We start from the raw sequence: 26432 nt of genomic DNA on the forward strand, positions 1-26432 counted from the left end.
CCTTAGGTGTACGTGGCTGGCGCCTTAGCCGGTTGAGCTATAGGCGCTGAGCCAAATTAGGCTTTCTTAAAGGGTATGTTGTACTTTATAAAAGCATTATATTTTGGATTAAGTGTTATGTGTTTCTGGTATTAAATTAGTTAGAGATCTTGTATCATGTCAATTTATTCTAATCTAATGATGCTTTTATCATAGGAGGTGGTGAGAAAGCCCGAGAACGGCATGTTTCAAGAGGAAAACTGTTACCCAGAGAAAGAATCGACAGTCTTGTAGACCGTGGGTTGGTACACACCAAACTGCTAACTCTGATTGTTCTTTATTGCGTGGTACTTCATTAGACAGTTTTGTAAATAAATTATTTTGAATTCTGATTCTTATTGTAAGGTTTGGCAACGTATGTTTTTTGAGAGCTTATCATATGTCAGGCACTGTTCAAGACACTTGTGATATATCATTGAAGAAAATAGACAAAGAACTTCGTCCTGCTGGGACTGAAGGGTTAGAAAATAAGCAATAGACATCATAAATTATATAGGAAGTTAGAAGGTGACAAATGTCATAGAAGAAAGAAAAGGTAGGCCAGGGTAAAGGAAAGGAAGATGAGGGTCAAGTTGCAGTTTTAAGTGGGATAGTGAGGGTAGATGTCAGAGTAGAGCAAGGAGGGAAGCGAGAGAGCCTTGTAAAATCTCTAGGGAGAGAGTGTTGCAGGCAGAGGGAACAGCCAATGTGAAGCCCCTGGAGTGTGATGTGCCGGATCTGCTGATAGGGTTAAGGAGTGGCCAGGAGGCCCTTGCAGTTGGACTGGAGCAAGTAAAGGGGAGAGTAGTGGGAAGTAGATCAGATCCCTGAGGGTCTTTTTGGCCATTATAAAAGTTTTGGTTTTTACTGTGAGAATCTATTGTAGGGTTTTTTGGGGTTTTTTTGACATTGCAGAAGTTGTTTTTCAGGAATACTCACTGGTTTACAGAAATAACATTGATTAGTAATTGTCCACTTGTGGAACTATAGGGTGTGAGTTATGGTGTCCAATATATGACATTTGCAAGGTGTAAAGGGTGGTGCCCAGAGATGATGGGCAGAGAACGAAGAAGGTTAGGCCAGGTTTATTGAAAGGAACAGCGATCTGCCTGGGGCAGCTAGAGACCCCTTACACCTAGGGTAGAGCAAGGGCTGTGGTGAGTCAGGGTCCTTTGGAATGAACTTCAGGGTGGGGCTAACTAGTCTTGGGGGAGGGGGCACGGAGAGTTTGTGTAACTTTTTTTTTTTTTTTTGAGACAGAGCCTCAGGCTATCCCCCTAGGTAGAGTACTGTGTCATCACAGCTCACAGCAACCTCCAACTCCTGGGCTCAAGCGAGTCTCCTGCCTCAGCCTCCCAAGTAGTTAGGACCACAGGCGCCCACCACAGCGCCTGGCTATTTTTTGGTTGCAGCTATCACTGTTGTTTTGGCGGGCCAGGGCTGGATTCGAACCCGCCACCTTAGGTGTATGTGGCTGATGCCTTAGCCGCTTGAGCTACAGGCACCGAGCCAGTTTGTGTAACTTAACAAGCAGCTTCTCGGATTCCTTTGCTCCCAGGAAAGGTGGAGGTGATACATTCCAGTGCCTCCTTGGCCTGATAATTTAAAGGGGGGTTTGCATTCCTCAGATTAGAAGTTTCTTTCCTTTCTACCCCTAAGAACAAGAGCACTTAAGTGATGATAGACAAGGTTCAAACCCAAGTCTGACTGCCTTCAAGCTGTCACCTTCCACTCCATCACACTCCCTCCACTGTTACAAAAAAAACAGTCTCAAATTAAGCTTTTATCCAAAAAACACCAGCACAAGAAGCCATTTTGAAAGGAGTGCTCCAAGGTAGGGGAAGGAGCTTTAGCAGAAGTCAGTGAAGTTTAGCTCATGTCAGGAACAACTGGTCAAATCCCAAATTCTTCTTTTGAGTTAGCAACCAACCCTATTGTAGGGTTTTGAATAAGAGACTTTGTGTCTGTCTGACTGAGGGCTGCTGTGTTGTGAGAGGGCAATTGCAGGGACTCACTAACGGGAGTTGTGATGGGGAACTCAGACTAGGTTGATGGGAGTGTGAGGTTCAGGATTTCCAGGATTGTATATAGCATGAGAGGGAGAAAGAAGAGTAAATGAAAACTCCAAAACTATTTTTTTCTTATGACACATGCACACATATCCAACCTGGAGACGAACACTATTAATACCTGGTACGTATGCTTCTGGACCATTTTTGTTTATATGTGTTCTAGACATTTACAGTGATTTTAAAACAAAAATGGAATCATCCTAGATGTGGTGTTTTGGCCAGGCATGGTAGCTTACTCCTGTAATCCTAGCACTCTGGGAGGCTGAGGTGGGTGGATTGCATGAGCTCTAGAGTTTGAGACCAGTCTGAGCAAAACTGAGACCCTGTCTCTACTACAAAAAAAAAAAAAAAAAAAAAAAAAATAGAAAAAACTGAGGCAAGAGGATCGCCTGAACCCAGGTTGGAGGTTGGAGGTTGCTGTGAGCTATGATGCCATGGCACGCTACCCAGGGCAACAGCTTGAGACTCTGTCTCAAAAAAAAAAAAAAAACCAAAAACAAAATAAAAACTAAATGTGGTGTTTTATAGCCTGTCTTTTCCGCACTTAATGTACCTTGACCATTTAAGTGAGAGGTGGACTAATATAGTGGTTAAGAGCCTGATTCCTGGGCCAGATTGCTTACTAAAATCTCAGCTCTGCCATTTACTAATTGTGTGACTTAATCACTGTGTGTTTCAATTTCCTCATCAGTAAATGAGGGTCATAATAGGATCCATCTTAGAAGATAGTTCTAAGGAGTAAATGAATTAGTTTTTCTATCGGGTGTCTCAAAAGTTACCTGCAAAGTCACTATATATGGAGAAAATGTGAAATGGTAGCTAAATATACCTTTATATTTATAAAATAGTCATTACAAAATTTTACAAAGAAATGGCCAATGTGTAGAGAGTATTTCGTAAATATTTTGTAAAATTTTGTAATGAATATTCTGTAAAGGAATATTTAGCTACTTCTCAGTTTCTGTATGTATGGCAACTTTATTTTTTCTTTTTAAAGATAGTCTCATCCGGGCACGGTGGCTCATGCCTGTAATCCTAACATTCTGGGAGGCTGAGGTGGGTGGATTGTCTGAGCTCAGGAATTTGAGACCAGCCAGGCAAGAAGATTGCTTGAACCCAAGTTTGTAGCTACTTGGGAAGCTGAGGCAAGAGAATTGCTTAAGCCCAGGAGTTTGAGGTTGCTGTGAGCTGTGACTCCATAGCCCTCTACCATGGGTCACAAAGTGAGACTCTGTCTCAAAAAAAAAAAAAAAAAAAAGGAAAAGGAAAAGGAAAAGAAAACAGAGTCTCAGTCTATTTCCCTAGGCAGAGTGCTGTGGTATCATCATAGCTCACAGCAACCTAGCAACCTCAAAGTCTTTTTTTTTGAGATAGTCTCAGTATGTCACCCTCAGTAGAGTGCCGTAGCGTCACAGCTCACAGCAACATCAAACTCTTGGACTTAAGCAGTCTCTTGCCTCAGCCTCCCAAGTAGCTGGGGCTACAGGTGCCCGCTGCAGTGTCCAGCTATTTTTTTGTTGCAGTTGTCATTGTTGGTTAGCTGGGCTAGTTTTGAACCCACCAACTTAGGTATATGTGACTGGTGCTGTCACTGTGCTACGGGCACTGAGCCAAGCTCAAGCTCTTGGGTTCAAGCAATCCTCTTGCCTCAAGCTCCTGAGTAGCTGGGAATATAGGCACACATCACAATGCCTGGCTAGTTTTCCTATTTTTAGTAGAGGTGGGATCTTGCTCTTGCTGAGGCTGGTCTTGAACTCCTGAGGTCAACCAAGCCACCCGCCTTGGCTTCCCAGAGTGCTACAATTACAGGCATGAGCCACTGTGCCCAGCCTATATGATAAGTCTGTGGGTGGCTACTGGGGCACACTGTAAAGTTCTTAGGAAAGAGCCTGGCACATGGTAAGTAAGCATAAATGAGAGTTGTTATTCTGTTTCTATATTAAAAACACATTTGTACAACATCTTTTGAAATAAGTACCTACTGTTCTGCTATATAGATATGCTATATAAATCCTTAAAATATTCACAGCAGATTTTGTTTTAGATTTTTAAAATAGATTTTATATACAACATGCATATTTGAAACATTGTCCCAGTAAAGAAAAATCTTTTCTTTTTTTCATGTGTAACTGTTTAAATGCATGTGAATTTTTTAATGACATTAACTTAAGCATTGCTCTTTCTTCCCTTACAGGTCTCCATTTCTAGAATTATCCCAGTTTGCAGGTTACCAGTTATATGGCAATGAAGAGGTCCCTGCAGGTGGCATTATTACTGGTATTGGAAGAGTGTCAGGGTGAGTTTCTACCTGTGCTCTATAACGTGGGGCAGGAGGAAGACCTTGATGAGGTGCAGGCATCCAGCCCTCATGTTGCATATACGCAGTGAAGTTTTATGCTACTTATATTATTTGAAACTGAGGCATCCTCCCCAGACCTGTATTAGATTCACTGGTGGAGCTTTATAGACAAAAATTGAAGGGAAAAAATCTAGCAAAGATCCTTGGGATCCAATCCAAACCAGTTTCTTGGCAATCTTACGCAGTTTCCCTGACTGCTGTCTGTCCTTGGCCACCCTACTCTTTGTTACTTAGGGGGGTCCTCATACCCAATAACACACTGGTTTTGGTGAGAAAGAGCACTGTTGATGGCATACCTTTCTCATGTTTTCAGTATACTACTCATTGCGAATTTAAACGAGATAAATATTGTATTTTCAGCTTCTGTTAGGTGTACAAGAAACCACATGGCTGTAATGTTGAAGACCTTATGAAAATATAAAAAATAAATCTCAGTACTCTTGATAGGTCATTTTTCATTTTTGCAAATTATGCTCCTAAAAGGAAATATTGAGGGTTTATTGTGAGGGAGTTCTTTATCCTCAGGACTTGGATGGGAGTGGTGGCTAGCATTTATTATTTTTTTAGGACACTTTCATTCAAACAACCATTATGGAACGTGGCTTACTTAGGTTGTTAGCTTTTCACTACTAATATAGGATTGATAAGTCTTTAAAAATCAAGTATGAGTTTGTGAACTTGTTAAAAGTAATCATTGTGTATTATATAAATGAACACATGAGCTGTGATTAAAGCTTGCATTTGCATCCTAAAATTGTCTATTAACGAGTATCATTGGTGGTAGGTACTAGAAATTGACGGTCACATTGGTGTGTCTTGTAATGAGTGTAATTGGCCTTTAAATTTGAAGAAGTATCTCATATTCTCTACCCAATGAAATTTCTGCCTTTCAGAGTAGAATGCGTGATTGTTGCCAATGATGCCACTGTCAAAGGAGGCACCTACTACCCAGTGACCGTGAAAAAACATTTACGGGCACAAGAAATTGCAATGCAGAACAGGCTCCCCTGCATCTACTTGGGCAAGTCATAAGAGTTGTAAAATAAGCTATCGTTAGCTGCTAAAATGCAAGAATGTTTAGAAGACTATATGTGACATCAACAATGAGTATCTTAAAAACTTGTTGATTTCTCCCATAAGTAAAAATGTTCTTTGTTGAAAATTCTGGGGGTGGGGGTGATAAATAAATAAGAACTACACATAATAATATCAATGTGGAATAACCCTGATAGTATCTTGGTGTACTCCAGTTTTTTGACTACAAATCTGTGAATTTTTTTCTTTTATATTTTTACTTTTCTGTTAACCATAATGGATTCAACATATTAAAAATTAATAGTGAATATTTATAGATCTCTTGAGTGCCAGGTACTGGGTTAAATGCTTAAGTATTATACATATAATTTGAGCAGATATAATTTAAAGCAAATTCAATTTCCAATAGGAGTAAATTTATATTTGAAAATGAAATACATTTAAATCAAAGGATATTTCAGGCTGGGCATGGTGGCTTACACCTGTGATCCTAGCACTCTGGGAGGCTGAGGCGGGTGGATTGCCTGAGCTCAGGAGTTTAAGACTAGCCTGAGCAAGAGGAAAGCCCTATTTCTACTAAAAATAGAAAAACTAGCCAGGCCATTGTGGAGGGTGTTTGTAATCCCAGCTACTCGGGAGGCTGAGGCTGGAGGCTTACTTGAGCCCAAGAGTTTGAGGTTGCTGTGAGCTATGATGCCACATCACTCCACATAGGGTAATGGAATGAGACTGTCTCAAAAAAAAAATCAGAAGATATTTAAAAAAAAACGTAAATGCAAAGCAGCTTAAAATGAGCACTTGCTGGATATTGAGTTAGTGTGATAAAACTCCAACATATATTGTTCATTTATTCAGGTACTTAAACAGGTACTGTTATATAAGTCCTCCGCCTCCCCCCCACCTCCGTGGGAAAGTATGTTTACCTGTTTGACTGACAATGTTAACAGCTTTTCACAAATAGAAAATAGCAGATGAGACCCAGCTTCTTGCCAAACTCTATAGGGGACACACTGGAGAGGATTATGTTGTCTCTGTTTCAGCAAGCTCATAATGAGCTAGAGACAAGATGTAGTGTGTTAAAAACGAGAAACTTAGGCTCGGCGCCTGTGGCTCAAGCGGCTAAGGCGCAGCCACATACACCTGAGCTGGTGGGTTCGAATCCAGCCCTGGCCTGCCAAACAACAATGACGGCTGCAACCAAAAAATAGCTGGGTGTTGTGGCAGGCGCCTGTAGTCCCACCTACTTGGAGGTGGAGGCAGGAAAATCGCTTGAGCCCAGGAGTTGGAGGTTGCTGTGAGCTGTGATGCTACGGCACTCTACCCAGGGTGACAGCTTGAGACGCTGACTCAAAAAAAAAAGAGAGAGAGAGAGAGAAACTTAGTGGTTGTGGGCAATGATAATAGGTATAGGACTAGCTGATTTTTTTCTTAACATTTTCTATGTGCACTGAGTATGTGCTGAACTAAGTGCTTTACATACGTTATTTCCTGTCATCCTAATAACAATTGTCTTTTTTTTGTGTGAGACAGAATCTCACTATGTTGTGCTCAATAGAGTGCTGTGGTGTCACAGCCCACAACAACCTCCAACTCTTGGGCTTAAGTGATTCTCTTGCCTCAGCCTCCCAAGTAGCCTGGGTGCTAGCCTCCTGCCACAATGCCTGGCTATTTTTTTGTTGCAGTTGTCATTGCTGTTTAGCAGGCCTGGGCTGGGTTCGAACCCGCCAGCCTCAGTACATGTGGCCGGTACTGTAACCACTGTGCTACGGGCGCTGAGCCATAACAACTGTCTTCTGTTGTCATTGAGATAGCTGCTGTCGTTTTCTTCATTTCATGGGTGAGGAAACTGAGGCATATAAGGGCTAGGAACCACCTGTGAGCACACAGCTATGAAGTAAAGACTGTTTTGAACTCAGCTGACATAGTATTCACCACTCCAATCTGCAGTAAAAACAGTATCAGAAGGCCATAATTGTATAAATTGTCACATGAATTCTGTAGATGGTTTTGGTTTAAAAGAGGGAAAGATACTTTTTCACCTTATCTGGTTAAGAATTCATCATGTTTCCAGGGCTTTTGCTAATCCTCAAAGGAGAGAGGGTCCTAAACATTTCAAGGAGAATTGCACAGAGGCAGGAAAACCTAATGGGTTTGCGGGAAACTGTGAGTCCTTTCAGTTATCTTGGGGGACTGGAGAACGAAGCTCTAGAATATTTTAGAAAGGAAGGACAGATTTTTTGTAAACTTGATTGAGAACTGACGCTGTCATTGATACAAGTTTCCCTATGCATAGCATGTTTTGTTCATAGCCATGTGCTTATTTTTCTCATTTTCCTTGTCTTCAGTTGATTCAGGAGGGGCAAATTTACCTCGACAAGCAGACGCGTTTGCAGATCGAGATCACTTTGGCCGTATATTCTATAACCAGGCAAATATGTCTTCTGAAAATATCACACAGGTAATTTGTCATTAATAGAGTATATAGTATTGCTTTTCTTTTTTTAAAGTATTGCTTTTTTATTCCAAATATCTTTGTTAATTGGATACCCTGAGATGTCTTAAAAATGAAACAATTTCTTTTTACTCCAAATATCATTTCTAATTAGATACTCTAAGATGGCTTAAAAATAAAATAATTTAATCTTTTCCACAGAAGGTATCTCAAGGTCGTCTCTAATTAGAACCTTTGGTTAATTATAGGAATACTCCTATTGTGTAATACAGGTTATTTACCTGAGAAAAACAGGTTTTAAAAGAAAGGGTACCAGTAATGCATTTTCTAGTTGCTGTACTCTGGGGAATCTCTAGGATATGTATGAGGAGATACAAGAAAAGTACATTATAGCATCATTAGAGCAGAAGTTAGAGAAATGACCTTAATGTCCATCGATGGACATTAATAATACAGATATTAGCTGTTAAAATGAATGAACTAAAGTTGTGTTTATTAACATGAATAAGTCCCAAAAATATGTTCAGTAAAAGAATGGAATAAACGTATAGCTCATTATTATATATGTAAAAGTTAAGATCATCATGTCATACTATATATATATACACTTTTTTTTTTTTTTTTTTTTTTTTGCAATTTTTGGCCAGGGCCAGGTTTGAACCTGCCACCTCTGGTATATGGGGCTGGTGCCCTACTCCTTTGAGCCACAGGCACTGCCCCACTCTTACTATATATCATTTGTGTATAAACATGCACTTGGGATTGATATACTCAACTTTAAAACAGTGGTTGCCTCTGAGGTGGAAGGGAGGAGAAAGGGCTCAGGTGGGAGGCATATAAGGATTCAACTATATCTGAAATATTTTACTCCTTTAAAAAAATGATCTAAAGTAAATTTAGCCAAATGTCAAGATTTGTTAAAACTGTTTAGGTAAATGGATGTTTCTTACTCTCTGATCTTTTTTACATAGTTGAAATACTTCATAATATCCATGTTGCTTCTTTGTTTCCATTTCCCTGTTGGGTTTCTTAAGTTTGTGATATTTTATTAATATTCCAATTAATTGGTCTTTACTTTCTTTTTTTTTTAGAGACAGAGTCTTACTTTGTCGCCCTCGGTAGAGTGCTGTAGTGTCACAGCTCACAGCAACCTCTAGCTCTTGGGCTTAGGCGATTCTGTTGCCTCAGCCTTCCAAGTAGCTGGGACTATAGGCACCTGCCACAACCTGGCTATTTTTGTTGCAGTTTGGCTGGGGCCAGGTTTGAACCTGCCACCCTCAGTATATGGGGCCAGCGCTGTACTCACTGAGCCACAGGCGCTGCCCTAAGTGGTCTTTACTTTCAATATTATATGGCTTTTGATTTTCTTTTTTTATATTGTCTCATTTATTTTTGTTTTTAAAAGCATCATAGAAATTATTTAAAATTTTTCTATTTTACCAAGTCTTCAATGAGGTATCTTCCATATAAAAGTAGGAGGAAAATTAGACTCAAAATCTCTTTTGATTTTGTATCAACATAGTAGTAGGTTGTGGTTATTTATTGCATATTTTACTGTTAGGCATGACCTTGCCTACCTGTATGCTTTGTTTATCTAAGTAAAACCTTCAGCTTTACTTACTTTTGCATAGATGGCTCTTTCATTATCCTGTATGAAATTCCTTTTCTTCATTTTTGAGCCAGGGCCAGGTTTGAATCTGCCATCTCTAGTATATGAGGCCGGTGCCCTACTCCTTGAGCCACAGGCACCACCCACTGTATGAAATTCTTATTGTGATCTTTTGTTTTATGGGGAGGGGGGAATTAGCTCATTTAATCCTGTATTGTAATTTTTATAGCTGACCTGTGTTAGTTTCCTGTGGATGCCATAATAAATTCCGACAAACTGTAGGGCTCAAAAGAATAGAAATTTATTCTCTCAAGTTCTAAAGGTCAGAACTCTGCAATCAAAGTGGTGGCAGGGCCACATGTCTAGAGGAAATTCTGTTCCTGGCCTTTTCCAGATCTTGGTGGCTTGAGGTGTTTTGTTCGCTTATGGTGCATCGCTCTAATCTGGACTTCTGTCTGCACGAGGCCTTCTTCTCTGTGTGTCTGGGTCTTCTCTCTTCTCTCTTATAAAGGCAGTTGTCATTGGATTTAAGGCCCAGTCAGGTAATCTAGGGTGATCTCATCTCACTGATCTTAATTGTATCTGCAAAGACCTCTTTTGCAAATGAGGTCACCTTTCAGGTTCTGGGGATTAGATGTGGACATATCAACCCCCTTGGACCTCTGCTATCTTACCTGCTTATTCTTTGCTCTTTCTGCTCATGAAGCTTCTGTGGAGAGTATCTAAAACCTCAGCTGACATCTAATAAATAAGTATGGAGGATCAACTGTATGTTTTGTGCAATGTGCTGGTACATAAAACCAGATGGGGTCTCTACTACCATGAAACTTAAAGTTTGAAGTGCTATAATATCAAATCTTTTTTTTTTTTGAAATAGAATCTCACTATGTCACCCACTTGGTAGAGTGCTGTGGTGTCACAGTTCACAGCAACCTCTAACTCTTGGACTTAAGTGATTCTCTTGCCTCAGCCTCCCAAGTAGCTTGGACTATAGGCACCAGCTATAACTCCTGGTTATTTTTTGGTCATAGTTGTCATTGTTGTTTGGCAGGCCTGGCCTAGGCTCAAACTCGCCACCTTTGGTGTATGTTGTTGGTGCCCTGGCTGCTAAGCTACAGGCTCTGAGCCTTAAAATCAAATCTTTTTAAAATTAAAAGCGTACATTTGGTCAAATGCTCTTTAGACATTCTGGATTTTTTTTATCATGGCAGGTATTTATTAAAAAAAATGTACACTTAAAATCAAATGTTTTAAAATTAAAAGTATACATTTTTTGAATAAATAGTACCTACTATGATAAAAAAAATCCAGAATGTCTGAGAGCATTTGACCAAATGTCTTCCTTTTTCCTATTTCATTTTTGTTTTTTAAGAACTATAACATCAGTATTTCTTTAATGAGCCGCATCTCTTTTAGTGTTTATTTTTTTCTCTTTCTCTTAAATAGGGAGTTTAGAGTTAAAGTTTACCTTCCTATATTTTTAAGAACCTCTTAGGATTTAAAAAGAAACTTCTAATTTATTGTAGATGACTCTTCATGTATCTATTCTAATCCCAATTAATACTACTTTATACTTCACTGAAAGTCAGACTTTGTATGGGTACTTTTCTTCTTATTAAAAATCCTACTACTTAATCTGCCTTCATTTATCCCAGAAAGAATTATTTCTCCTCTCCAGTGCTAAACCTGCTGTTTATAACCTTAATTAATACCAGCCCTTCCTTTTTGCTTCATCATTTATGCCATTTCTCACTTTTACTTTTTTTTTTTTTTTAATTTTTAAATATTGTTTTTGAGACTGAGTCTTGCTCTGTTGCCCAGGCTGGATTGCATTGAGGTGATCACAGCTTACTGTAAACTTGAACTCCTGGACTCAAGTGATACTTCTCCTACCTCAGCCTCCAGGAGTGCTGGGATTGCAGACCTGAGCCACTGCACCTAGCTTTTACTTAAATATTTTCTCATCTGCTTTTTTTCCCCCCTCACAGCCAAAAATTACATTGATATCCCTTTCTTTAAGGAAAAAAGAAAAAGCACCAAAACTAGTGCAAAAAGCTTCTACTCCTAGAAGCGTCTCTTCTTCCCCAGATGACCATGCTGCTTCACGTTCGGCCCAGTCTCTTCTCTGCTGACTGCTCACTTGCTCCTTGAGACCTCACTGCCCTCAGAGGCTCCCACTGAGAGGCGGGATTCTTACTTCCCATATCCTCTTGGCATTGTCATTTATTCTCTTTCCTGAAATTCTCCTTGTGCCTCATACCTTTGGGTTTCCCTTATTTTTTTTCTCTCCTTCCTTTCTTTCTCTCTTTCTTTCTTTCTGTCTGTCTTTTAGTTATTTTTTATTAAATCATAACTTTGTACATTGATGCATTTATAGGGTTCAGGGTACTGCTTCAATATACAATGTGAAATGCTGACATTGAACTAAGTAACACATCCATTACAATTATACCCATTTCTTAGTAGTTTTGAAATGTATCTATCATGCACATTGGGTGAGGTCCCCCCAAATACCCTCCATCCTCCCATATCCCCCCTCCCCTCCCCTCTCTCCTCTTCCCTTCTACTTTCTGGAGTATAGTTATGTTTTGCCATTCATATGAGTGTGTAGGTGGTTATATATTGATTTCATAGTGGTATTGAGTACACTGGATACTTTTTCCCCCATTTTTGAGATACTTTACTAAGAAGAATATGTTCTAGCTCCCTTCAGGTAAACATAAAAGATATGACGTCTCCATCTTTTTTATGGCTGCATAGTATTCCATGGTGTACATATACCACAATTTGTTAACCTATTCATGGGTCGATGGGTACTTGGGCTATTTCCATGTTTTGACTATTATTAATTGGGCTGCAATAAATATTCTGGTGCAAATATCTTTGTTGTAAAATAATTTTTGATCATCTGGGTATATACCTAGTAGAGGAATTGCCAGATTGAACAGTAGGTCTACTTTTAGTTCCTTGAGTGCTCTCCAAACTTCTCTCCAAAAAGATCGTATTAGCTTGCATTCCCACCATCAGTGTAGAAGTGTTCCCTTCTCTCTGCATCCATGCCAACATCTGTAGTTTTGGGATTTTGTGATGTAGGCTAATCTTACTGGAGTTAGATGATATCTCAAAGTGATTTTGATTTGCATTTCTCTGATGATTAACGATGATAAGCATTTTTTTGTGCCATGAGCCTGTCTTCATCAGAAGGCCCATCTGTGAGCCTTCTCTAGCCCACATAGAAATGGGGTTATTTATCCTTTTCTTACTGATTAGTTTGAGTTCTCTGTAGATTCTAGTTATCAGACCTTTGTTGGAAGCATAACCTGCCAAAATCTTCTCCCATTCTGAAGGTTGTCTGTTTGCTTTACTTATTGTGCTCTTGGCTGTGCAAAACTTTTTAGTTTGATCAGATCCCAGTAATGTATTTTTGGTGTTGCTTCAATTTCCTGGGGGTCTTCCTCATAAAATATTCTCCCAGACCAATTTCTTTAAGTGTTTTCCCTGCCCTCTCTTCTAGCTTTTTTTTTTAAGACAGAGCCTCAAGCTGTCCCCCTGGGTAGAGTGTTCTGGCATCACAGCTCACAGCAACCTCCACCTCCTGGGCTCAAGTGAGTCTCCTGCCTCAGCCTCCCAAGTAGCTGGGACCACAGGCGCCCACCACAACGCCCGGCTATTTTTTGGTTTTAGCCGTCACTGTTCTGGTGGGCCCAGGCTGGATTCGAACCCACCACCTTAGGTGTATGTGGCTGGTACCTTAGCCACCTGAGCCACAGGTGCCGAGCCTCTTCTAACATTTTTATAGTTTCATGTCTTAAGTTTAAATCTTTTATCCAGTAAGAGTCTATCTTTGTTAATGGTGAAAGGTTGGGATCCAGTTTCAGTCTTCTATAGGTCACCAGCCAGTTAACCCAGCACCATTTGTTAAATAGGGAGTCTTTCCCCCACTGAATACTTTTGATAGGCTTGTCAAAGATCAAATAATGATAAGTAGCTGGGTTCATCTCTTGGTTTCTCTATTCTGTTCCATAAATCTACTGCTCTGTTTTTATGTCAGTACCATGCTGTTTTGATCATTATAGATCAGGTGTCCTCAATCTACAGCCCATGGGCCACATGTGGCCACCTGGATATTTATCCAGCCCACCAGGTGTTTTTGCTGCCACTGTCTGTCCTGCTTAGCAGCCGACTCATCCCTGGGCCCACAGTCCAGCCTTCCAATGGTCTGAGGGACAGTGAACTGGCCCCCTGTTTAAAAAGTTTGAGGACCCCTGCTAGATTTATAGTATAACCTAAAGTCTGGTAATCTGATACCTCCTGACTTGTTCTTATTTCTGAGTAATGTATTTGCTATTCGAGATTTTTTCTGATTCCATATAAAACAAAGTACTATTTTTTCAAGTTCTTTAAAGTATGGCAATGGTGCTTGAATAGGAATTACATTAAATCTGTAGATTTTTGCTTTGGGTAGTATGGACATTTTAACAATGTTGATTCTTCCTGGCTATGAGCATGGTATATGTTTCCATTTGTTAACATCTTTAGCTATTTCTTTTCTTAGAGTTTCATAATTCTCTTTATAGAGATTTTTCACATCCTTTGTTAGATAGATTCCCAGATATTTCATCTTCTTTGGTCTATTGTAAAAGGAATAGAGTCCTTGACTATATTTTCAGCTTGACTTTTGTTGCATATATAAAAGTTATTGACTTGTAAGTATTGATTTTCTGTCCTGAGACACTGCTGTATTCCTTGATCACTTCTAAGCGTTTTGAAGTTGAGTCCCTGGGATTTTCCAGGTATAGGATCATATCATCAGCGAAGAGTGAGAGTTTGATCTCCTCTGACCCTATTTGGATACCCTTGATCACCTTCTCTTGCCTGATTGCGATGGCTAAGACTTCCATTATTATGTTGAATAGCAGTGGAGACAGTGGGCATCCTTGCCTGGTTCCTGATCTGAGTGGAACTGTTTTCAATTTTACACCATTCAATATGATATTGGCTGTGGGTTTGCTGTAGATGGCTTCTATTAGTTTAAGAAATGCCCTTCTATGCCTGTTTTCTTAAGTGTTCTGATCATGAAAGGATGCTGGATATTATCAAAGGCTTTTTCTACATCAGTTGAGAGGATCATATGGTCTTTGTTTTTTATTTTATTTATGTGATGTATTATATTTATAGATTTGCGTATGTTGAACCAACCCTGTAACCCTAGAATAAAACCAACTTGATCATGGTGTATAATTTTTTTGATGTGTTGTTGAATTCTGTTTGCTAAGATCGTATTGAATATTTTTGCATAGATATTCATTAATGATATTGGTCTATAATTTTCTTTCTTTGTTGGATCCTTTCCTGGTTTGGGTATCAGGGTGATATTTGCTTCATAGAATGTTGGGAAGTATTCCTTCTTTTTTTTTTTTTTTTTTTGAGACAGAGCCTCAAGCTATCACCCCTGGGTGGAGTGCTGTGGCATCACAGCTCACAGCAATCTCCAACTCCTGGGCTCAAGTGAGTCTCCTGCCTCAGCCTCCCAAGTGGCTGGGACTACAGGTGCCTGCCACAATGCCTGGCTAATTTTTTGGTTGCAGCCATCATTGTTATTTTGGCAGGCCTGGGCTGGATTTGAACCCACCACCTTAGGTGTATGTGGCTGGCGCCTTAGCCACTTGAGCCACAGGTGCCAAGCTGAAGTATTCCTTCTTTTTCTATGCTTTGGGAAATGTTGTATAATATAGGTACTAGTTCCTCTTGAAAGGTTTGATAGAATTTGAATGTGAAGCCATCTGGTCCTGGACTTTTCTTTTTTGGGAGATTTCATATTGTTGATGCTATTTCAGTGCTTCACATAGGTCTATTCAAGATTTCTAATTCTTTCTGGTTGAATCCAGGAAGGTGGTGTGCTTCCAGGTATTGGTCTATTTCCTTTAGATTTTCATATTTCTTGGAATAGTGATTTTTGTAGTAATCATTGAGGATTTTTTGAATTTCTGAAGTGTCTTGTTATTTCTCCTTTATCATTTCTGATAGACGATATTAGAGATTTTACTTGTCTATTTCTGGTTTGGTTGGCCAAAGGTTTATAAATTTTGTTAATCTTGGCTTGGGAGAATCACTTGAGCCCAGGAGTTGGAGGTTGTAGTGAGCTGTGATGTCATGGCACTCTACCCAGGGGGACAGCTTGAGGCTCTGTCTCAAAAAAAATTTTTTTGTTAATCTTTAAAAAAAACTAACTTTTTGTTTCGTTGATCTTCTGAATGATTCTTTTGTTTTCAATTTCATTTAATTCTGCCCTAATTTTGGTTATTTTTTTTCTTCTGCTGGGTTTGGGGTTGCAATGTTGTCCCTTTTCCAGTTGCTTAAGATGATCCATTAAGTTGTTGGCTTCCTCTCTGTCTGTTTTCTTGTTGAAGGCTTCCAGTACTATAAATTTCCCTTTTAGGACTGCCTTTGCTGTATTCCACAGGTTTTGATAATTTGTGTCTTCGTTATCATTTTGTTCCAAAAATTTAGTGATTTCCTTCTTAATCTTGTCTTTGACCCAGCTATAATTTAGCCTAAGATTATTTAGTTTCCATGACTTTTTTGAGTATGAAGATTCCTGATGCTGTTGAGTTCAACTTTTATTCCATGGTGGTCTGAGAAGATACAAGGAATAATTTCTACACTTTTAAATTTGCTGAGGTTACACTTGTGTCCTAGAATATGATCTATTTTGGAGGATGACCTGTGAGCTGATGATAAGAATATATTCAGTTTTATTATGGTAAAATGTTCTATAGAGGTCTGGAATGTCCATTTGTTCTAGGGTCAGGTTTAAGTCAAATATTTCTTTGTTTAGTTTCTTCTTGGAGGATCTATCCAAAATTGTCAAAGGGGTGTTATAATCACCAACTATTATAGTGCAGGAAGATATCAAGCTGTTCATATCCATTAGGGTCTGCTTTATGAATAGAGGAGCATTCTAGTAGAGTGCATAAATGTTAATTATCAAAACTCTCCATGTTGAGCGTTTCCCTTGACAGATATGTAGTGACCTTCCTTATCTTTATCTTTGTGGTTTAAAGCCAATTGTATCTGTTATTAAAATTGCAACCCCTGCTTTTTTCTGGTTTCCATTTGTATTATATTATACAAATCCATCCCTTGTATTATACAAGTCCATCCCTTTACCCTGAATCTATTTTTATCCTTTAAGGTATGATGAGATTCTTGTATACAATAGATGTCTGGTCTGAGTTTATATCTCCAGTGAGCCAGCCTGTTCTTTAGAGGACAATGTAAACCATTCACATTGAGGGAATTGATAAGCCTGATTGTGTTTTGGGTGTCATGATTTTTGGATATCCAGTGGGCATTTTTAATCCTTTCACCACTGTGGATGTTGGGTTTTGTTCAAAAATTTCTGGGTGAATTTACTTTGGAAGTAGAGCATTGTGCTGGTCATTGTGGTGTATGGGTCTGAGACTATCCCAGACAGCTGGTTTAGTTGTGGCAAATTTCTTCAACATGTCTATGTCATTAAAGTATTTGATTTCTCCATCACAAATGAAACTCAGTTTAGCTGGATAGAGGATCCTGGGGTGGAAGTTGTTTTGTTTTAGGAGATTGAAGGTCGATAACCATCTTCTGGCTTGAAATGTTTTAGATGAGAGATCTGCAGTCATTCTAACATTTCTCCCTTGTAGGTGATGCTTTTCTTATGTCTGGCTGCTTGCAGAATTTTCTCCTTCATCTTAACTTTGGCAAAGTTAATCACAATGTGTCTAGGAGATGCTTTGTTTGGATTGAGTCTTGCTGGGGTTCTAAAACTATCTGCTATCTGGAGTTCTGTATCTCTTGCAATGCTTGGGAAATTCTCTTCCAAAATCTCTCAGAGGAGAGCATCTGTACCTTTAGGACCATCTCTTCTCCTTCAGGAATTCCTATAAGACAAATGTTTGATCTTTTGGAGTGATCCCACAACTCTCTCCGGGAATGATCAGTTTTTGCTCTCCATTTGTCTGCCTCTTTGAGTGTTGGGAAATATTCAAAAGCTTTGTCTTCAGTTTCAGACATCCTTTCTTCTGCCCTGTCAACTCTATTACTGAGCAATTCTACTGTATTTTGGAGCTCCTCAACTAACTTTTTTGTTTCCTTGAGCTCTACTATCTCTTTTCTCATTATGTCCATATCTTTGGTGACTTAGGCTTTGAATTCATTTCTTTCTTTCTTTTTTTTTTTTTTTGTAGAGACAGAGTCTCACTTTATTGACCTCAGTAGAGTGCTGTGGCGTTACACAGCTAACAGCAACCTCCAACTCTTGGGTTTAGGTGATTCTCTTACCTTAGCCTCCCGAGTAGCTGGGACTACAGGCGCCTGCCATAACACCTGGCTATTTTTTTGTTGCAGTTTGGCCATGGCTGGGTTTGATCCTGCCATCTTCGGTATATGGGGCTGGTGCCCTGCTCACTGAGCCACAGGCGCTGCCCTGAATTCATTAATTTCTTGAGACAACTTTAGAACTACTCTTTGGAATTCAATTTCTATCTCTTCTTCCGTTCTATTTATCTTATTTGCCATCCATATTCTTAATTTGATTTCTGACATTGCTGCTGTTTGTCTATGGATGGCATCTTCAGTTGTATCTCCTTTGTCATTTCTTGGGGGGTTGATCTACTCCTGTTATTCATGTTGCCAGAGTTCTTCCATTGAGTCTGCACTATGTTTATTTTCCACCATTTGGTTGTTAGAATTGGTAGGGTGAGATTGGATTGAGATTCCCAGGTAGTAGAGATAGCCCCTTACCAAAGTGCTAGGCTTTGTAATTGTGGCTTATCTCCTATAACCTTACAAAGGCCCCTTTCAGAATTTTGGCCGGAGTCTCTGAGGATCTACTTGGTGAGATAACACAAGCTAGCCCTGCTTTGATATTAGCCAACCTCTGAGACCTGAGAGCAAGGACGTGGTCCCCTGATTCCAACAGAACCTAAGAAACCACAGTGTTAGGTTTAAATCTCGACTGTGAAGAGATACAAAGAGGTGCAGCACCCAGCCTCTACCCTTCAGTTCTTTTCCACTACAGAACTTGGAAGGTCAACCTCAGAATGTCCCTGAGTGGACAGCCTCAGATACAGGTTCCAACCAAATTGTCTCAGGTAGTGCAAACCCTGCCCAACAGAGAGAGATTGAAGGGTCTCCAGTAGCACAGTTGGAGCCAGGGGTCTACACTCCTGCCTGCCAGACTCAGTCTACACTGTTGTTCTCTTCTCTGCTCACAGGCCCAGCTGAACCAAGGGACATGGCCCCACCCACCGATCTCAGTCTGTACCCAGCTATCCTCTGCTTGCCAGACCAGTTGGAGTCAGGGGACCACGCCCTGGCCTCCCAGTCTCAGTCCACTGCCTGACAAGCCTCTGTTGATAGGCTCTGTTGGAGTCAGGGCACTGGGCTCTGCTCTATAGTCTCAGTCCACACACAGCTAGCCTCTGCTTGCCAGACCAGTTGGTGTCTGGGGACCATGGCCCCACCTGCCAATCTCAGTCCATGCCTGGCAAGCCTCTGTTCACAGGCTCTGTTAGAGTCAGGGCACTGCACTCTGCCCGTAGGTCTCAGTCCTTGCCCTATAAGCCTCTGCTCACCAGCCCTGTTGGAGACAGGGGACCATGCCCTAGCCCTCTGGTCTTGGTTCACACCCAGTAAGCCATTGCTCAAGGGTTCTTTTGGAATCAGGGGACCACGTCCTTGCTCTCAGGTCTCAGTCCACGCCTATCAAGCCTCTGCTTACAGGCCCAGCAGGGGCTCATGACCAGCCCTGTCTGATAAACTCAGTCCACATGGGGCAACCACTCTCCCTCTGTGGGTGCTGTCAGAGCTAAAGTTTCTGCACCCCATCCCGCCAGACACAGCCCGAACTGAGGGTGAACACTACCACTGGCTGGGCATAGTCATAACCAAGGGACTGCTCCTCCTCCCACTATTCCTCCTCCCTCCTCTTTTTTCCCACACCCTCTTTCTTCCCTGTTAGTCACAGATTCTGTCCTGATGGTTGGTGGTCCACACTATGCCCAGATCTCTCAGGACAGGACCAAACACTCTGTGCTCTGCAGGGGGCAGAACTTCAGACCACTATGTGAGGAGGAAAGGGTAGCCTGGGAGTTTGGACTTGTGGGAAAAATATGTGTTCAATTTTATGCCTGGTGGGATGGGGTCTAGGTTCCTAACTGGGATCTCCCTTGAGAAAGAGACCTGAAGTTTATCTCTCCAGTGAGGTAAAATGAGAGGTCTTTTGTTCCCTGCTTGTTCACAGATAGCCTGCGGCAGGCCTCCTGCTTGAGGGCGGGGTCTCCTGTCCTCTAGTCGATAGGCTTTGTACCTGTAATTTGTTTTCTTGAATGATCTTCCTTGGAGTTAAATCTTAATAGATTTCTTTCTTGGCTCAGCTCCTCATCTTTGGCTTCATAGAGTCCAATTATGTCTAATTTTTCTTCCTCTGCTCAGGATCCTCTGCTACCAGTTGGCCATTCTCCTCTTTTTTTTTTTTTTTTTTTTTTAAAGACAAAGTCTTGCTTCATTGCCTGGGCTAGAATGTAACTTAAGACTTCTGGCCTCAAGCAATCCTCTGACTCAGCCTCCTGAGTAGCTGGGACTACAGTTGCGTGCCATCATGTCTAGTTAATTTTTTTTACTTTTTGTAGAGATAGGGTCTCACTTTTGCCCAGATTGAGCTTGAACCCTGGTCTCAAGCAGTGCTTCCACCTGACCTCCCAGAGTGTTTGGATTACAGGTGTGACGCACATTACTGGCCTTCACCTTCTCCATTTAATCTTCCTGACCCTACCCAAGAACTCACTCTTAATAATTTAATAAAATCTCATGGTTTTACGGATGATCTTCCTTAGGGGTTCTGCTATCTCTGTAGCTTTCCTGATACACACAGCTAGCCTCTGAGTGAAATAATAGGAAATATACATGTGGTCTCTGTCCCCAGTCCCGGGCACAGAGCCCCTACAACCCTTGTAATTTCCTGTGGAATAGAGGTGCTAGGAGAATCTTTTATTCCAGTGTTTGGTGTCTGTCCCAGTTCCTAAGACACAGTTCTCTAATACCCTTGTGGATAAGAAGCTACGGAGAATCTTTGTTCTATTATTTGGTCTTTGATTCCATTTCCTAACAGAGAGCTCCAAAATCTCTAGGAATTTCCTGGGTGACAAGAGCATCTTTTGTTCTAATGAGGCAACTCTTGATGTGCTCTGTCTAGCTCTGATCTCTGGAACAACCAAGTCACTATCGTAAGTGTGCAGCATTCAGCCCCACCCCAATTCTCCGGAGAGGGGAGAGGGGCTAGAAATGGCTTTAATAATCATGCCTAAATGATGAGGCCTCCATAAAAATCGCTGAACTACTGGGTTTGGAAAGCTTCTGGGTTGGCAAACATAAACAAGTGCTAGGAAGGTGGTACACCCCAACTCCATGGGGACAGAAGTTCCTGTGTTAAGGAACCCTCCAGACCTCACCTTCTATATTTCTTCATCTGGCTGTTTTTCTGTATCCTTTATTATAATACTTAATAAACTGGAAAACTTAAAATAAAGTATTTCCCTGTAGTCTGTGAGCCCCTTTAGCAGATTAATTGAACCAGAGGAGTGGGTAATGGCAGCCCTGATTTATAGTCAGTTAGAAGTACCGGTGGCAGCTTTGCACATCTTGCAATTAGTGTCTGAAGAGGAGGACAATCTTGTGGGACTGAGCCCTTAAGCAGTGAGATCTGATGCTATCTCTAGGTAGGCAGTGTCAGAATTGAATTAAATTATAGGACACCCTGGAGATTTGATTACTTGGTGTGTGTAGGGAAAGTCCCCACACAGTAAATGTCAGAAATACTGAGTGACTGTGTTCGCAAGTTTTATCTTTTCAGACTTGGGCTCAAACTAGACATTGAACACATTAACTTCTCCTAGGTCTTCTTGGGTTATTGTCTGCTGTTGGCCCTGCCTTCATGCTCTGTTCCTAGGGTTAAAACTTTGATGTCATTTTTGACTTTTTTCTCTGCATTTCCCCTACTTAATCCTTTTAGGTCAAAAATACTCATCTTTTTCATTTTTGTATCCTCAGTAGCTGCTGTGATACTGGCCACATAATCAGCACATCACAAGCCTTTGATGAATATTTTGGCGAGTCCTATTGAGTTTTACCTTTGCATTGGTCCTCTCCTCTCCATTCCTGCTGCTACCCCCATGGGCATTTCAGGCCTTCAGGCCCACTCAGGCTGTGGCACTGGCCTTGTCTGTTGGGTATCCCCACTATCTAGTCTTTCCTTTTCCATGTGGTGTCTGCACTGCTGCAGGGTTATTCTTACGTATCTCCCCTCTTACAAACTGTATTTTCTATAAAACAAACCTTATACTTCATGCCTTGCTCCCTAAGACTCCATGCGATTGGATTTTAGCCTTTCTAGTCTTATTGCTCATGGACCCTCACCTTCAATCAGCCTGAACCTCTCCCTCTTCTCCTTATGCACCATGGCCTTGTATGCCCATTTGCTCAGGCCTGTGCCACTCCCTCTCTCCCCTGATCCTTTTGGGTCTACGTCTCCAGCCCATTTTCCAAGGCACATCTCAGAGGCCACCCTTATAAGGGAATTCTGGAAGCTCTTGTTGGAAGTAATCTTTTTCTCTTCCCACCCCCCGTATTTCTTGCTCTATACCTAGCTAATGACATTTATCCATTTTGTCTAGATATATACAGATTAATTTCCCCTGTCAAACTTTTAGCCACTTGAAGTTAGAGGCAATATCAGATTTTTGTATCTTCACACATTTCTCTGAGAATGTATCAGATTCACACATTTCTCTGAATCTCCTTGTAACTGTTAAAGTGGTATCTAACATACTGAGTGGTTATAGTTCCCACTTGTAGTGTTTATTATTTAAGGCTTTAGCTTAGATGGATGGATTAAAATACTGTATTATTATTGTATAGATTAGTCACTTGTAACCCCCGTGATGGTGTGTATTCATTTTGACCATGAGCTCTGGCTTTTTTACTCAGATGCAGTTTCTATTTTACGTTTGCCCACAGTTGGGTTTCATTTAACGTCATTGAACTTGCCATTGTAAGTCCTTTTATCTACTTACTTCTGAGAGTATGTCTGTTCGCAATCATAGCTTTGTTATTTCCTATATCTTTGCAGCTATAAAACTGTGGACAGATTTCTAGAGACTTCCCAGGTTTCAACATTTTATATTTTTTGTTCTCAAGGTGAAAAGGCAGTTAAACTAGGTATTAATACATATTTACCTTTGTATTCTATTTCATCTTTATTTCCTTCATAGTAGGTCTTAGGACCCCTTATTTGGTTTTGCAGTTTAAATACTTGGTATATTAAGGCCGGGCATGGTTACTCATGCCTGTAATTCTAGCACTCTGGGAGGCCAAGGGAAGTAGATTGCCTAAGCTCAGGAGTTCAAGGCCTGCCTGAGCAAGAATGAGACCCTTTTAAATAGCCAGATGTCATGCCAGGTGCCGGTAGTCCCAGCTACTTGGGAGGTGGAGGCAAGAGGATCACTTAAGCCCCAGAGTTTGAGGTTGCTGTGAGCTATAATGCCACAACACTCTATCCAGGGTGAAAAAGTGAGACTCTGTGTCCAAAAAAAAAAAAAAAAAAATACTTGGTATATTGATGTCTTAATGGTTTTCCTTTGAGCCTCAGGTAAAGATACCTTTTCTGGGCCTTCTCTATATCCATGGTGTGATGCCCTGATGATCTTTAGAATGTGCTTTTATTTTCCCAATTCTATGATTTCCCCAAAAGTTCATGTGTTGTAGACTTGGTTGCCATTGTAGCTGTATCAAGAGGTGAGGCCTGGCTGGGTGCAGTGGCTCACACCTGTAATCCCAGCCCTTTGTGAGGCCAAGGCAGATGGATTGCCTGAGTTCACGAATTTGAGACCAGTCTGAGCGAGAGTGAGACCTCGTCTCTAAAAATAATAGCTGGGTGCTGGGTGTTGTGGTGGGTGCTTATAGTCCCAGCTACCTGGGAGGCTGAGGCAAGAGAATCACTTGAGCCCAGGCGTTTGAGGTTGCTGTGAGCTACTATGATGCCATAGCACCCAAGGCAACAGAATGAGACCTTTGGGAGATGATTGGGTAGAGCCCTCATGGATGGATTAATGCTGTAGTCACAGGGGGTGAGCCTCCCTGTCCTCTCTTTCCCTTTCTCCCCCTTGCACTTCTTTTCTTCTGCTATAAGATGACCCTTGCCAGATGGTGGTGCCATGCGCTTGGACTTCTTACCTTCCAGAACTGGGAAAAATAAGTTACTTTATTTATAGGGTACCCGGTCTTGGTGATCTATTACAACAGCAGCAAACAAAGACACAGGTTATGGCTTCCCTGTTGCCAGCTTTTTAAGTGAGACTTACAATCCTCCCTGGAAGTGGAATTTTCATATTCATTTTCTTTAGGTCTCACATTACCATTCGTTTTTAAAATTTGGTGATAGTCTAGTTTACTTAGATTGACCTTTGTTCTCATGCATCAGTTTTCTTTCTTGTTTTACTGTAAGTCTTACTACTTCAGTGACAAGATATTTTTTGTTTTAATTAACAGTTTATCTCTTCTGAAATAGGTGTCCTTGATCTAGCCATGTTTATTGCAGTTCCTCAGGCCTTTCACTGCTTTTTCCTTTGCGTTTCTTCCTATTTGCTCTTTTTAGAGATGTGTCTAAAATTATTCTCTGGTGTCCTTCCCTCTCTCTTATACCTTATCTTCCTCCTCTTCCCCACTTGGCTTAGGTTTTTTATTTTTTGTTTGTTTGTTTGAGACAGAGCCTCAAACTGTCACCCTGGGTAGAGTGACTGTGGTATCACAGCTCACAGCAACCTCCAACTCCTGGGCTTAAGTGATTCTCTTGCCTCAGCCTCCCAATTAGCTGGGATTACAGGCACCCGCCACAAGGTGTGGCTGTTTTTGGTTGTACTTATCATTGTTGTTTGGCAGCACCCATTGTTCGAACCCATCAGCTGTGGTGTATGTGGCTGGTGCCTCAGCTGCTTGATCTACAGGCACTGAGCCCCACTTGGCTTAGTTTTAAAAATGTTTTTTACTTTTTTTTTTTTTTTTTGCAGTTTTTGGCTGGGGCAGGGTTTGAACCCACCACCTCCAGCATATGGGGCTAGTGCCCTACGCCCTTGAGCCACAGGCACTGCCCAGTTTAAAAATATTTTTATTTATAATTTTTGGGACAGCGCCTAGGTTACAGTGCACTGGTGTTATCATTAGCTCAGTGCTGCCTCAAACTCCTGGGTGGGGCTCAAGTGATCTTCCTGAGACTTCAGGTGCTTATCGCCACCACAGTCAACTGATAGTTCTCTTTTTCATAGAGATGGGTCTCACCATGTTGCTCAGGTTGATCTTGAATTCCTGGCCTCAAGCTGTCCTCCTACCATGGCCTCCCAAAGTGTTAGGATTACAGGTGTGGGCTACCATGTGGCTGAGCTCATTATTATTAAAATGTATCTTGTTGGTTTTATTTAAGACCTTGGTGATTGTTTTGAGGGGCTTAGTTAGGAGGGGTCCAGTATCTTGTTTTAAAAAATATGTTACAACCTGTTATGGAGATAGATAAGGCCTAGGAGAAATGAAATGAGTCTGTTTTATTGCTTTGAGGCTCTGATAAATTTGAGGCTCAAATAAAAAGATCGAGGGATACACAGAATGTTCTGGGTAAGGTGGACTTTTTGTATTCTGTGTATTTTTTGGCCTATCTAGTTGTGCAGATAAGCATGATAAGTACAGAATCAGTGGTATTGGGCCGTCAGAATAGTTGATAATGTTCTTAAATTCTGCACAGCTATTGTATTGAGATGTGTATTTTGTGGTTTTTAGTTTTTAATGGTGGCTCTTCAGGTAGAGGCTCTATTTGCTTTCCACAATTACTTTGAATTGTAACAGAAGTCAGTTAGGGATTAAAAAAACATACTATTATATTTTTAATGGTTCCTTCAAGCAGTTGGAACTTTTACCCCTCCACGTTGTATGACATTTAGCACAATATTCCTTTGAACTGGATAGTCTTCTGTATTTTTGCAGTGGAAGAATGGAGGTCTAGAGTTCACAGCTTTTCAGAATTAGGTATCAAACCTCTTGACTCTCTGTCAGAGACCCTTTCTGTAGGGCAGGCTGATGACCTACAATATATAATTTGTTTCTGGTGCAGTGAGAACCAGTCTCTGTTCATGAAGACCTGAAGGGTAATGATATTTTTTCTGAAGGGTTTCCAGTGATTACCACTGTTTTGTTGTATCCTGTTTCTTTTTACTCAGAAATCTTGCTTGTGCCTTCCTGGAGGGGATGACAGGTACTGTTCCTGTTAGGTGCAAGTCATTCGTAGCCTCCTGGCTGCCTTCTTGCTCTTGATTCAAGTCTTAGAATTGTTATACCAGCAGGAGGGGTGTCTCCGTGTGCCTGTTGCACTGAGCAGACCCACCTCCCTGGTGACAGGGTGGACTGGAGTACTTTGATGTTAGCCTTTGTCCTGATACAGGTGTAGGTCCTTGCGGTGTCTCTGCTGGCGCAATGCCTCTGTTATACCTCTGAGTCTGGTCATGAACATTTATGGTCATGCATCTGATGTCCTTTCAATGTCCTCTCAGTGGAGAATGCGGCAAAAATTTCCTTTAGATCATTTGTCCAGTGAACTTCATTCATTGTGGCTTAGGGTGACCAGATGTCCACTTTTTAACAATTTGTCCTGGGTCCCATGGCGTTTTAAAAAAGTCCCGATTTTTGGAACGAATGGACGAACAGGTGGGAGAACAGGAAGGGAATATACGGTTTTCGGCTGCCATGTGGCTATTTTGCCAGAATATGAGTTTTATATTATTTTTGTTAATTTTATAATGTTAAACT

The 26432-nt window shown here is 40.9% G+C and overlaps 1 protein-coding gene across 2 annotated transcripts in view; it reads left to right on the forward strand.

Annotated features, from left to right (window-relative positions):
* Positions 1-26432, forward strand: part of MCCC2 (methylcrotonoyl-CoA carboxylase 2) — a 76307-nt gene that overhangs the window by 9222 nt on the left and 40653 nt on the right. For both annotated transcript variants that reach the window (XM_012802814.2, XM_003785896.3), the window contains exons 3-6: positions 196-280; positions 4285-4386; positions 5343-5470; positions 7830-7942. In XM_012802814.2, coding sequence (XP_012658268.1) covers positions 196-280; positions 4285-4386; positions 5343-5470; positions 7830-7942 — 428 coding nt within the window. The remainder of the gene's footprint in view (positions 1-195; positions 281-4284; positions 4387-5342; positions 5471-7829; positions 7943-26432) is intronic.

The sequence above is a fragment of the Otolemur garnettii genome, unplaced genomic scaffold (genome assembly GCF_000181295.1).
Source record: "Otolemur garnettii isolate 467f Iridium unplaced genomic scaffold, OtoGar3 scaffold00017, whole genome shotgun sequence".
Lineage (NCBI taxonomy): Eukaryota > Metazoa > Chordata > Mammalia > Primates > Galagidae > Otolemur > Otolemur garnettii.